Here is a 14,462-nt window from a genome sequence, read left to right as displayed (position 1 = left end):
CGTGCAGACCAACCTTGTCATGAGCTGCCCCTATTGCGCGCCCAGACTACCCTTACTTGAACCGCCCCATGGCGTTCCCGGAGTATAGCTACCTGGGATGCCCCTGAGTGCTTGAGCCATCGCTACCTGCTTAGTCCCTGTGAGCCCGTTGTCCCTAGAAAGCTGGGTGGGAGCTGTGCTGAGATCAGCCCCCAAAGTCAAGGTCCTGCTGAGTCCCCGTGAGCCTAATGTTGTCCCTAGTACACTGTGTGGGAGCTGTGTTGAGACCAGACTCCACAGCCAAAGTCCCGTTGAGTCCCCGTGAGCCGATGTTGTCCCTAGAAAGCTGTGTGGGGGTTGTGCTGAGGTCAGACCCCTCGCCGTGAGCCTGCTTACCGTGGGTGTCCTTACAAGCCGCATGTCGCGGAGTGCCATGAGCTGTCCTGATTGAGTGTCTTTCATCGTTCAATAAAACTTTGTGTGTTCCCCATCTTCTTTGTGTGTTCTGTCCTACCTACGCTTCCGTCACAATAACGAAAGACAAAACTGTGGGTTGTAATATAGATGAAATCTTCTAATGTGGATACTAGTCCTGGTGACCCTAGTGGCATGCAGGGATTTCCTCTCAATTCCTCTTTTAGATATGGAACAGGAAGTGAAGGGAAGTCTCCCCAATGAGACACAAATGGCAAAAAAACTGACATGGGCTATAAACCTCCCTATTCTCCCCCCCCCCCCCCCCAAAAAAAAAAACTATAAAAAAACCCTTGCCTTTAGTTCTACTTTGGTAAATGTCTATAATACAGGCTGTCATGCCAGATATGAATATTTCGGAGATTTACAATAGAGTGGTAAAGAAGGCTTTTTGGTGTGTGTTTTAAGTTTTTGTTTAGTGCAATAGAGATAAGCTGAGCAAATTTAAAATATTGTATAAAAAAAGTCTTGGATCACACTAAGGCAACTTATGTGACTTGAGTCCTGCAGAATCACATTGTTTTCCATGGTACCCGTTCTGATCAATGTGACTCAGCATGATTTTGGAAAAGGTTCCTGCACTATTTTGGTGCGATTTTACAATCTGACTTCGCCCCACAGAATGTACAAAGTCGCACTGTAAATAGCATTAAAGTTGCATTGCAGTAGCAATGCAATGCAGAAGAAAAGGGGAAAAAAACAGCGTAGAAAGAATAAAACAGAAAAAAGGCCTGTAGATCCTCGGAGATCCATTCAATGTAGTTTAAAGTATAACTAAAGGTAAAACGTCTTCCTTCTTTTTTCTTTTTTCTCAATATCTTCATAGCAACTATCTGGATTTGCATTTCCACTTTGGTGCTGTACCCAGGCCCCACTGAACCAAAGATTTTGGGACCTGCCTTGAATATGTACTTTGGATACTGGGCTCTGCCATTTGAGTTTTCCAGGTCTTTGGGTACTCTGTTATCCACAAAATCTTTGCAGGTCCAGACCTGTGGTACAGCCTTTGCTGTGATCCAGTATCTGAATACTCTTCAGTGTGTATTTTATCTGGGCTAAACAGCGGGAGCTACTATTCAGTGTAGTTAAATACCACCATTAATCCCCCATTGTGTTGGTTTCTGCAATAAGAGTTAACAGGATGAGGAAACGCAGACTGCATTATTGGTTTGAATGCCTCATGTGTGTTCATTCCCACCTTGTTCCGACCTTTTTTTTTCCTTTAGTGTGAGCTTCTTTCTGCAAGTGACATGTAGTTTCACATTTGTTCATTTTTGCTGGTCCCTACAGTGACCTGCAGTTGGTTTTGAGTATAGGTTTTTACTTTGTGCTTTTATTTTACATTTTTCCTGTTGACTGACTACATGTTGAGTCTCAAGTACATAGGGAGTAGTGCTGCAGCATTGGGTCTTTATAGCTTCCGGGCTGCTAACAGCTCCAGGGTGACTTGCAGTGCCCCTCAAAAGGGATCGGACACCGATTATCCTGAATTGTTGTCCCCTGCTTAAGTTGGCTCACTCTTTGGAGTCTTCCATAACTCCATCAAGTGTGGTTCCCTTTTCTGCCTTATCCAGGGCAGAATTCTCTGCAGCTATTCTAGATTTCATGCGCCATCTTGCACATATGGTTTGTAATGTTGAATGCAGTGGCTGTAAGCGTGGCTCTACGTCTTCTCTTCCAAAATATTTTTCTGACGTCTTCAGCTGCAGCAGCCTCTTTGCTTTCTGCTGCAGAATTACTGTCTGAGAAAGTCTCCCTAATCCTTTAATGGAGGTGTTTTGTTTCCAAGGAACCACAGTTGGCTGAAATAACTCCCAGGCTTAAAGATACCATATCTAGTTATCAGTGCTGTGCTTATTGCATTTAAAGAATATGTAAACCCAACATTCCATATTCTTGATATGTGCCTGCTCTACCATGTACTTGTATGAAAAAGTATCCTGTTCTTTGTATTGCTCCCTTTGTGTCAAATCACTGGTGTTTCTGCCAGTCCCTTGGATTTCCTATTACAAACTGACCACATTAGGCATGAGAGCACAGCGTGGTCAGTTCTCTAGCTGTGCTGGGAACTTGGGCTGCTCTCCTCAAGCTTGCGCTGACATGCCCCCCCTTCCTCCTTCGTGCATAGCCGTTCTGTGTTCTGCAGTTGCTCCTCCCTAGCACTTATGCAGCTATGAACAGAGGGAATATGAGCACTTCTAGAAATAGGGGAAAAACTTATATAAAATATTTTTATATGTATACACAAATGGTTTGCCTTTCATTTCTGTTTTAAACTGAATGTTTGTGGTGGTTGTTGTGTTTTTTTTTTTTTTTTTTTTTTTTTTTACAAGGTGAGGGTTTACATAATCTTTACAATGAAGCAGCCCGTAGCTTCCAATAATATGGCTACGGTCTAGTGTCCCTCCAAAAAGCCCAAGACTGTCAAAAATTTCTCAGTATACTCTTTAATGCAACCTACGTTAGACAGAGATTGAGATCTTCTTGACAAATTTAAGGGGGGCTATTCCCACACTGCTATCATCAATATCTCACCTTTAACCAAACACAGACTATACCTGTTAAGGATGCTACAGAAATCTCTATTTCCTCTAGCAGTCCCTGCCATAGCTATGATGTCACTTTCACAGACGTTAATGTAGTGGACTTAACTGATATCAGAATATCCAGTTACAACCTTCCTAACCCTTTTAGTAGCAGAATGCCTAAAGTGTTTACCTTTTTAGTCCTGCATTATTGTTTTGACAATTTAGTTGATAATCTAGTAGAAGTTGGTCACATTCAACTGGACTTGTTCTCTCACTTAAGTTCTATTGGAAAGAACCTTAGTTCTAGTTGATATTATCCATCTTACCTCTCAAATGACTCTCCTATCTGTCAACACATGTGGATCTCTGTGGGTAAATGTTGATCTGTGAAACAGCAATATAAAAAAAAATGGTTTTTGCCTCAAGCATTGTGATGGTGAAAATATTTTTGATTTTCATAAAGGACCTCACTGGAGATAAGCATATTCATTTACCCCAGCAGCAGAGACCTAAGCCTCAAACTGTCAAATCTTCTGCCAAAAAGTCCTCTTTGGCATGAAAGGATGAGCCTGCTTTCCAAAGTGGGAGGACATCTGTTGGCATTTGTGAACACCTGGTCAGCAAACATCTTTGATGCCTGTGTAAGAAACATGGTGCTGGGGGGGCTACAAGCTAGATATGTGTTCTGCCTCCACCCTGTGTTATCCAACCTACCTACTGTATGCCTTCATAAAGGTTTGCAGATTTCTATTCTGTACTTGCCAAACAGTGCTAATGCAGGAAAGGTTTAAGACGGTTTTACGCCATTCGCCCACATCTTTGATCTGAAGGCCTAAAATGAAGACATTTAAAAAAAATGTCTTCATTTTAGTCTAAAAGTTCCACATGGAATCCACCAAAATTTGTCATAGCCTCCCTCTTCAAAACACTATTAGTTTCTAGCTATAATATTTGGACCCTGTGCTAGCCTTGCTAGGCTTCCAGGGTATTCCAATACATAGACAACCTATTGGGGAAACAATCAGCGTATTCTCTGACCATTAATGTGATGTGGACAGTCTAGACTCTGAATGTTAAGATACCAACCAAACCTTTTCAGAGTACATCTCTGGAACTGACACATTGATTTGAATATCTGGATCTAGTAATAGACACCCCACTTTCCAGATTTTTTTTTTTCCCCAAGAAAAACTACTGATTCTCCACTTCCAGACAGTGACTTTACAGTCCAAGAGTTGTCTGCGATTCTGCATGAGCATAATGAGCTCATTAGGTAGGCTCCTTCACGGCATTACAATGTATTCAGATTTTACAGCACCATATTCTGTCATGGAACAAAACGTTCAGTACCTAAACAAACCTATTTGCCTGACACTCTCTAAACAAGGTTCCTTCTGGCCTGGTGGCTCAGGAATCCAGCTCTGGAGTTGAGAAAATTCTTCTTCCAACTGTGCTGAAGGGCCATCACAATAGTTGGCAGCCTGAACTCTGGGAGGAGTCTTGGATACCTTTTCAGTGCAGGGGGCTTGTTTGACAAAGGAATCTCCTCTCCTGATCAAGATGGAGTTATGAGCAGTTTTCGGAACCTGCTATTGCTGAACACCTTGCATTTTAGGGTCATTAAAACCTATATAATCTACTTCCTGTATGCTTTACCATTGCACATAGAGGGCTTACTTCGCCTGGTGTGGGGAAAGAAAGTTTCGCCTCAGTAAATACTCAATGGGAAATAACCTTTGTCCAATCTGGTTTGGATCAGCAGTTGCCCTTCAATACCATCAAGGGACAAATCTCAACTCATGCCATCTTATTTCAAAGTCTGCAAACTTCCCACTCTTTGGTCATGACTTTTGTACAGGGTATTTGTCATGTGGCTGCTCCTGTGCCTCCATGTGATTTGAATTTGACTGAATATTTAGAGATCCTGGGTTTTTCCCCCGGTACCTGCAGATGATTAAACACTGGCAAAGCTTTTCTGGACTTGCACCCCAGACATCTCTCTATAACCCTACCCTACTCTGGGAGGTCAGTTTTTTGCAATTGTTTTATACAACATCTTTTTAGCCTGGAACAAGATACTCCCCTCTACCTCCTTAGGCACCTCTCTAGCCAAGCAAGAAGCTTTCTAACTTTGTGGATTGGGGAAGTTGTTTCTACCGTACCCATGTACGGTGATTAAAAAATGCCAACCTCACAGGCTGGGAAGGCGTGTTCCAACTCTTTACAGTTCACGGAACATGGTCACCCAACAAAGCCAGGTTCCCTTTCAACATCCTGGAGCTCAGATCGATAAAACTAGCTCTGAATTGCTGGATGCTCCTTCTTTGCAAATAGGCATATATGCCATTCCTCCAATGTGAATTCTGCCTCGACTGTTTTTCAAACAAGAGCAAGTCAAGAAACTGGTGATTCTTATTGCACCAACCTGGTACACAGACTTGTTCATACATCCAGTATACAATCCTAGGCCTCTTACAGCAGGCTGTAACTTCTGTGTCAGGGCCACATATCCGTCCTGATTCTCAGTCACTGACTTTTAACAGCATGACTGTTGAAACCCAGGTCTTGTGGGACATGGGTGTCTTTCATGTCATTAGCACATTGCTCAAAGCCAGAAAAACAGCTTCTGGAAAACTTTGCTATCATACCTGGAATTCCTTCTTTGCCTAGTGTGAACACAGGCATTTCAATCCCAGAGATTTTCTCTGCCTCACATTCTGGCCTTCCTACAATTGGGACTTGATCAGATTTTGGCCATTAAAGGGTTAGTTCACCTTTTTACATAAAAACTGTGCATCACACGAATGGCTCTGGCTAATTATATTTTCTGGCCCGACCTGGCAGCGCAATACAAAGATGAGTGAAGAGTGGGGATTTGTAATCCTTAGACCAGTGGAGCGTCTTTGCAAGTCTTGACAGCAGAGAATTGCAAGTGGCAAGCACAGCAGGGGCTGGGGTAGCCCGTTGTTAGGTCACCTTTATGGCACTCTTAAGGGGCAGGTTTTAACCTGGTCTGTTTTTTTTGTTTCCTAAAACCCCTGGTTTCATTTTTCCCTGTGTACAAACCTTTTTCTTCAACGTTTTTCTCAGGTTAGACTACCCTTGTAGCACATTTGTACTTACTTGGGAACTGATTTTTTTTTTTTTTCTCTCTCTGCTCTGCAGTAGCCATCCTTTGAATCCCATTAGGGAACTCTCTTTAGATTATTTCCTGTAAAGTGGACTTTTAGTGACTATCTCTGAAGGAGCCATTCCTCTCTTTTACAAAAAAGTAGTCTTGCATCTAAGGCCTACCTTTCTGCTTAAGGTGGTATCTAACTTCCACCTTAATGAAGACCTAGTCCTTCCCTTTTTGTGCCCTGCTTCTAAGCTCCCCAAAGAGATTGCTCTTCATTGTCTTAATCTAGTTAGAGCTGTCACAGTTTTATCGAAGAGCCCCATCCTCTATAGGAAAGATTCTCTGTCTTGTTGTCAGGACATTGTAAAGAACATCCTGCTTTAAAATCCAATATTTCCAAGTGAATAAGACCACTCATCTCAAGAGCTTACACTGTAAAGGCTAAGACCCCTCCACCACTCTTAATATGCTAACTTCACCATATCGATGGGTGTTAACTGGGAATTCCATTATCAAGCCTCTTTTGCCCCTCTTTGCAACGTTGCTACTTGGTCTTTTATTTCATACCGCCTCCAATTTCTACCAGGTGGACGCCCAAGCTTCTGCAGATGCAGCTTTCACCCGCAGGGTTCCTGCAGCAGTGTCTGTTGATCCTTGCTATTTTTGGAGCATTTTGCACATTTTTTTTTTTTCTTCCTGCTCATCCTTTCCATTCATTGTTTGTGGACGTGCCTGAGTCTATGAAAATCCAACTTGTGTCCTGTACTGTATATTTAGAATAGGGAAATTTTGTCCTTTTCGTTAACGTAAAATTCCATATCTTTAAGTACAGTACAGGCCCAGGACACTCTCCACTCCGTTCTGTGTTACTTTGCTTTGCTTGCTAAAATGGTCTCACGAAGTGGGGTAGGGTTATAGAGAGTGCGCAGGGGGTGTGTGTTGTCTGGCAGAGCTTTGTCAGTGTCCAATCACCTGGAAGTACCAGCCTATAACCCAGGGTCTATAAATATCGAGTCTGTGATCTGCATTGTACTCCAAGCCAAGATATAGAATTTACAAGTAAGTCAAAAGCCCCCCAAACCCCTCCCCCCTTTTTTTTTTTCTGTCTTCCATCCCATCCCCACTGCTTAACATGTATTTCTTCTTTTGCAGCCAAGTTTGAGAAACCCCTGTTTGTGTTAAGTGTTCCCCCTCACACACACCTAAGAATATTTAAAACATTTTGCTTTTCTGGTTATTTAGAACAGGATTATATACTGGATAGCTTGTACTGTTCATAATAACTTGGGGGCAGATAGCTATGGACAGGGGCGGACTGACAACTCATGGTGCCCACAGGCAATAGGGGATCATGGGGCCCCTGTGTCCTTGCCCAAACGCAAAGCCTATGAAAAAGTTACCAGGGGCATCTCATGGGGCCCCCTACTAACCTCGGGCAGTGCCCGAGTTTCCAAATGGTCAGTCCGCCCCTGGCTATGGACACTTTAGGGACAAATTGATCTAAAAGCGCATGGACATACAGTGGGTCAAAAAAGTATTTAGTCAGCCACCAATTGTGCAAGTTCTCCCACTTAAAAAGATGAGAGAGGCCTGTAATTGGCATCATAGGTAGACCTCAACTATAAGAGACAAAATGAGAAAAAAAATCCAGACAATCACATTGGCTGATTTGGAAAGAATTTATTTGCAAATTATGGTGGAAAATAAGTATTTGGTCAATATCAAAAGTTCATCTCAATACTTTGTTATATATCCTTTGTTGGCAATGACAGAGGTCAAACGTTTCCTGTAAGTCTTCACAAGATTGGCACACACTATTGCTGGTATGTTGGCCTCCATGCAGATCTCCTCTAGAGCAGTGATGTTTTGGGGCTGTCGCTGGGCAACACAGACTTTCAACTCCCTCCAAAGGTTTTATACGGGGTTGAGATCTGGAGACTGGCTAGGCCACTCCAGGACATTGAAATTTTTCTTACGAAGCCACTCCTTTGTTGCCCGGGCGGTATGTTTGGGATCATTGTCATGTTGGAAGACCCAGCCACGTTTCATCTTCAATGCCCTTGCTGATGGAATGAGGTTTGCACTCAAAATCTCACGATACATGGCCCCATTCATTCTGTCCTGTACATGGATCAGTCGTCCTGGTCCCTTTGCGGAGAAACAGCCCCAAAGCATGATGTTGCCACCCCCATGCTTCACAGTAGGTATGGTGTTCTTTGGATGCAACTCAGCATTCTCTCTCCTCCAAACACGCCGAGTTGTGTTTCTACCAAACCGTTCTATTTTGGTTTCATCTGACCATATGACATTCTCCCAATCCTCTTCTGGATCATCCAAATGCTCTCTAGCAAACTTCAGACGGGCCCGCACATGTACTGGCTTAAGCAGGGGGACACGTCTGGCACTGCAGGATCTGAGTCCCTGGCGGCGTAGTGTGTTACTGATGGTAGCCTTTGTTACGTTGGTCCCAGCTCTCTGCAGGTCATTCACTAGGTCCCCCTGTGTGGTCCAGGGATTTTTGCTCACCGTCTTGTGATCATTTTGACCCCACGGGGTGAGATCTTGCGTGGAGCCCCAGATCGAGGGAGATTATCAGTGGTCATGTATGTCTTCCATTTTCTAATTATTGCTCCCACAGTTGATTTGTTTACACCAAGCTGCTTGCCTATTGCAGATTCAGTCTTCCCAGCCTGGTGCAGGTCTACAATTTTGTTTCTGGTGTCCTTCGACAGCTCTTTGGTCTTCACCATAGTGGAGTTTGGAGTGTGACTGTTTGAACTTGTTATCAGTATAAAAGACACCTGTCCACAACCTCAAACAGGTGCCATTGATACAGGTAATGAGTGCAGGACAGAGGAGCCTCTTAAAGAAGAAGGTACAGGTCTGAGAGCCAGAAATCTTGCTTGTTTGTAGGTGACCAAATAATTTGCAAATAAATTCTTTCCAAATCCACCAATGTGATTGTCTGTCTGGATTTTTTTTCTCATTTTGTCTCTCATAGTTGAGGTCTACCTATGATGCCAATTACAGGCCTCTGTCATCTTTTTAAGTGGGAGAACTTGCACAATTGGTGGCTGACAATACTTTTTTACCCCACTGTACAATACAGTTGTGCTCAAAAGTTTGCATACCCTGGCAGAAATAAAATTTTGGTATTGATTTAGAAAATATAGCTGATCATGCCTCAAAACTGTCTCTTTTTTTTATTTAAAGATCATGTTCATATGAAGCCATTTATTATCACATTTTGTTTTGACTCCTTTTTAAATTATCATGGTAACACCCAAATGGCCCTGATCAAAAGTTTACATACCCTGGAATGTTTGGCCTTGTTACAGACACACCAGATCACACACACACACACACACACACACACGTTAAAATGGCAATTAAAAGTTAGTTTCCCATGTCTGTGACTTTTTAAATTTGCAATTAGTGTCTGCGTATAAATAGTCAATAAGTTAACTCTCACATGGATGAGCAAGCTAGCTACTAAGCCATGGGGAGCAGAAAAGAACTGTCAATAGACCTGCGTAACAAGGTAATGGAACTTTATAAAGCTGGTAAAGGATATGAAAAGATATTCAAAGTCTTGAATATGCCAGTCAGTACTGTTCAATCACCTATTAAGGTATGGAAAATTCAGGGATCTCTTGATACCGAGCTGAGGTCAGGTAGACCAAGAAAGAATTGTTCGGTATGCAAAGAAAAACCCACAGATAACCTCCAGAGAAATACAGGCTGCCCTGGAAAAAGAAGGTGCAGTTGTTTCAAGGAGCATGATACTTACAGAAAAGGGCTGTTTGCCCCCTCTCCTCCTCAAACCCCTCCAGTCCTTCCTCTTCTCCTCAGGCCCTCGCTCCACCACAGACCTTCCTTCTCTACTTCTTAGACCTTTTCCTCAGACCTCCCTCTCTTTTTCAGACCCAATACCCCAAACCTCCCTTCTCTTTCTTAGACCTTCCCTCTCCTCTTCAGGCCCCTCAGACCTCTCCTCTCCTCTTAAAGGCAGTATAATATTTTGGTGCATGACCAGGACCAATAGCCCAAAAACAGCCTGATGAGAAATACAAACAATAAGAGTCCTTTGTAAGATAAATAAGGACCTATAAAGTCCTTTGGAGGTCCTTAGGTTCCACAAATGCCAATAAAACACAAATGTCAGCCATCAATCTGGGCAGCTATGGACCCTGCAAAGGAGTGAGCGCAGGACCCACTACCTGATAATCTCTTGGATTTCAGCTGTGTTTTTGAACGCTTGTAATAAAGCATCTTACGTACATATTGCACTTGTGATGTGCCTCCTTTTCTTCCCTTGCTCTCCTCTCCTTTTCAATCCCCCTTTACCTCCCCTTTCTAATCCTCAGACCCCCCCTCCCTACATCTCAGAACCCCTTCTGCTCTTCAGAGTTGCAAGACCCCCCCCCCCCCTTACCTCCTATTAAGGCCCCTTTCACAGTGCCACAATGTGAAAGCTAATGGAAGGCAATCTGTAAATAGCTTTAAGGGAGGGCATGTAAGACATTAGGGGTCTCATCAAAGAAATCCTAACATCATATCACTTAGGGGACTTTAGTTTTAGTGAAAAAACAAAAAATAGTTACATGCAAGCACTTGGAAACCCCCTACTCGTACTTGTAAAAAAGTAAACACACCCGTCCGGGCACCTACTTATGAAAACTCTGCTTGTACTACATATGTTACATATTGCTGCGCACTCAGCAATAGTTCTAGGCCCATTATTCACAATTCACTCTAATGACCTATAGGGCCAAGCCCAATATTTGGCAAAATATAAACCATGCCTTTTCTTTTCCATTTATGTCTAGGGCCCAACTTATGATCCTGCACACAGGCCCACTGATTTCATAAAATGCCCCTGCAGGTTATGAAAACTTTTTTTTTTTTTTTGCACAACTGTATACCACCCAAGCCTTGATATCTTTTAATACTTTGTTAGGACAGACAAAGCGAACATCCGTTTACAACTGATAGTGAAGATCTGCCATAACAGGTAAGACAGAATTAATTATGGTAATTTTAACTCTCCAGCTGCATTCTTAACATTAAAAAGATGTCAAAAAAACTGATCGTTTAAACTATTACTTATTACTATGAAATTGTTATTCAAAATGAGAACAAACAAAAAACATTTTGATATGCTGTATATAGTATAGTTTTTGCCCCTTTTACCTTTTTTTTGCTTTTAAGATTAGCATTAACATGTTTTACTTTCACTCATGTTTAAAAGTTACATCAGCCTTTTTTTTTTTTTTTTTTTTTTTAATACAGATAATGGCACATGGACACAGCTTTGGTTAGTGTCTGATTATCATGAGCATGGTTCACTATTTGATTACCTGAACAGGTATACTGTAACAGTGGAAGGGATGTTAAAGCTGTCATTATCCACTGCAAGTGGCTTGGCTCATCTCCACATGGAAATTGTTGGGACACAAGGTATGTTTAAGATTTTTTTATAAATATAAAGAAACATCCTGTGTTTGTGTTTACAATCAACCAAAAACTTGAAGCTGCTAGCACAAAAATTCTGATTCCAAATATATATAAAATAAGACCAAAAAAGTGCAGTGTTAAATGTAAAAGGCTGATGGAAAGATTTTGTGGTCAAATATTTAATTTATATATATATATTTTTGTGTTCAAAATAATAGCAGTCAGACATCACTAACCTGATCAATCGCTGTTTTTGGTAGAATTGATATTTCTACATGGTAAATAATTTACTAGCAGGTGTGGTAGAGTAATAGAAATCCAACAGACCCAACAGTCATTGAAAGTAGGTAGGTGGTCTTTTTCCTGTTCCTTGGGGGCCCCCTCAAGATACCAACAGTCACACCTGGACACAGCTACGAGATCTCGGAAAGTGAATGCACTCAAATCACCTCAGTTGCGATTGCAAACACTTCAGTTTTATTGGCATAACATCAGGGTTATTATACTGTAGTCTTTAGGCAAACACACCCTCAGACCATCCAATTAAATACATGTACATTGTTTTACCTTAACTCAACAATTATTTGTATGAGGTTTGCATTTTCACTCTTCTGCTTTATCTATCATACCATATCTGGTCTATCGCCCAGACCATGGCTGTAATCTGACCCAACACCCAAGACCATGGCTGTAATCTGACCCAACACCCAAGTTGTGGTTAAAACTTTTCAGAAGTGAGAGTAAACCTTATCTGCTTTTTTGTAGAGTTTGCAAAAACACTCATTTCTACATGAAGCTGACATAGACAGTTTTGTTAGTGTGTACATATCTCATATATGTATGTTAAACTAGCATCTTGTATTAGTGTATACAAAATGGATTCAGTTATATTCCATTTAATCCTTTCAGTCATGACATGCATGCTGCTTATTCTGTGTAATTGAATCACTAATTGAAAGGGGCATGTTCAAAATAATAGCAGTGTGGAGTTCTATTAGTGAAGTCATTCATTCTTTGAAAAACAGGTGGCAATTATTGCCCTTATTTAAGGAAGGAAGGCAGCAAATGTTACAGTGCAATTTTCTCTGAAATTCTGAGGAAAATGGGTCATTCCAGACATTGTTCAGAAGAACAGTGTACCTTGATTAAAAAGTTGATTGGAGAGGGGAAAACATTTAAAGAAGTGCAGAAAATGATAGGCTGCTCAGCTAAAATGATCGCAGTGCTTTAAAATGGCAACCAAAACCTGAAAGGCGTGGAAGAAAGCGAAAAACTACCATTCGAATGGATAGAATAGCCAAAATGGCAAGGACTCGGCCAACAATCAGCTCCAGGAAGATCAAAGAAGGTCTAAAGTTACCTGTGAGTACCGTTACAATTAGACGCCTATGTGAAGCCAAGTTATCTGCAAGAAGCCCTCGCAAAGTCCCACTGTTGAAAAAAACACGTACTGAAGAGGTTACAATTTGCCAAAGAGCACATTGACTGGCCTAAAGAGAAATGGCGCAACATTTTGTGGACTGATGAAAGTAAGATTGTTCTTTTTGGGTCTAGTGGCCGGAGACAGTTTGTCAGACGACCCCCAAACACTGAATTCAAGCCACAGTACACTGTGAAGACAGTGAAGCATGGTGCAAGCATCATGATATGGGGATGTTTCTCATACTACGATGTTGGGCCTATTTATCGCATACTAGGGATCATGGATCAGTTTGAATACACCAGAATACTTGAAGTCATGCTGAAGAGGAAATGCCCTTGAAATGGGTGTTCCAACAAGACAACGACCCCAAACACACCAGTAAATGTGCAACATCTTGGTTCCAGACCAACAAGATTGACGTTATGGAGTGGCCAGCCCAATCCCCGAATCTTAATCCAATAGAAAACTTGTGGGGTGACATAAAAAATGCAGTTTGAGGCAAAACCAAGAAATAGAGAAGAACTGTAGAATGTAGTCCAATCATCGTGGGCTGGAATACCTGTTCACAGGTGCCAGAAGTTGGTTGACTCCATGCAACACAGATATACAGCAGTTCTCAGAAACATTGGTTATACAACTAAATATTTAGTGATTCAAAGGAAAGCAAAATCTTCAAACATTTTTCAGTTTATATAGTGAATGTTTGAGTTTGTAAAGAAGAATACAAACACTGCTATTTTTCTATTTCAATGGTTTTATAAATTTTTTAAACAATATAAAGCAGAGGCAATAAAACACGCCCACGCATGGGGCTATCAATTGCACAGATAAAAAAAATGCAAAAAAAAAAAAAGGAAAAACAGTGCTCTAACGCCAACAGGGCAAAAGGTACGCCCGCGCAGGGGCTATCAATGGCACATAAGTTGCAAAACATTAATGTAACTGCCTATAACAACTAAATGCAGCTGTCCAGTCAAACCAAAAACAGAGAGAGAGAGAAAAAGGAAGAAAGAGGAAAGAAAAAAGGGGGGGGGGGCAAAGAGCAGGGGACCAAGAGCGCCAATACCGAACGCCATTACATCCCCAGACTAGCCACGGGGAAGGGATCTGGTTTAGCGTAGAGGCGCGAAGGGAAGTCTGAAAAGCGGGAAACAATCTGCTGGGGATTAGAAGTACAGCCACCTGTAGGAAGTCGCAGTCGAATCGGTTTATGGGGTTTCCCCACAGAATTGAGTTTCCTGGCCAGCATCGGGCCCGGCTTATTAGCACAGGAATAAAATTTGTGTTTGGTCCAACGCAGGGCCCGTTCTGCCTCCGAAGAGGCAAGTAGACAAACACTGCTATTTTTCTAATCACTTTTCAATTTTTTTTTAGAGGAACAACACAAATTTGATATATTTTTTTCTTCATGTTTTGATTTGGAATAGAGTGTGTAGTGTTCCCAATGCATTTGTGTGTATGGCAATAAAAACTGTTAGAAGGA

At 41.8% G+C, this 14,462-nt stretch overlaps 1 protein-coding gene across 1 annotated transcript in view; it reads left to right on the top strand.

Annotated features, from left to right (window-relative positions):
- LOC149441560 (TGF-beta receptor type-1-like) overlaps positions 1–11,559 on the top strand; it is a gene marked incomplete at its 3' end in the record, with an annotated part of 46,011 nt that extends 34,452 nt beyond the window's left edge. The window contains exon 5 of the mRNA XM_089657197.1: positions 11,392–11,559. Within this exon, the coding sequence (XP_089513323.1) occupies positions 11,392–11,559 (168 nt within the window). The remainder of the gene's footprint in view (positions 1–11,391) is intronic.
- Between the last annotated feature and the right edge of the window lie 2,903 nt (positions 11,560–14,462).

The sequence above is a fragment of the Staurois parvus genome, unplaced genomic scaffold, assembly GCF_062004578.1.
Source record: "Staurois parvus isolate SC_StPar_1 unplaced genomic scaffold, SC_StPar_1.0 ptg000974l, whole genome shotgun sequence".
Classification (NCBI taxonomy): domain Eukaryota; kingdom Metazoa; phylum Chordata; class Amphibia; order Anura; family Ranidae; genus Staurois; species Staurois parvus.
Note: the sequence above shows the minus strand (reverse complement) of the source record. Positions and strands in the feature narration are given on the sequence as shown.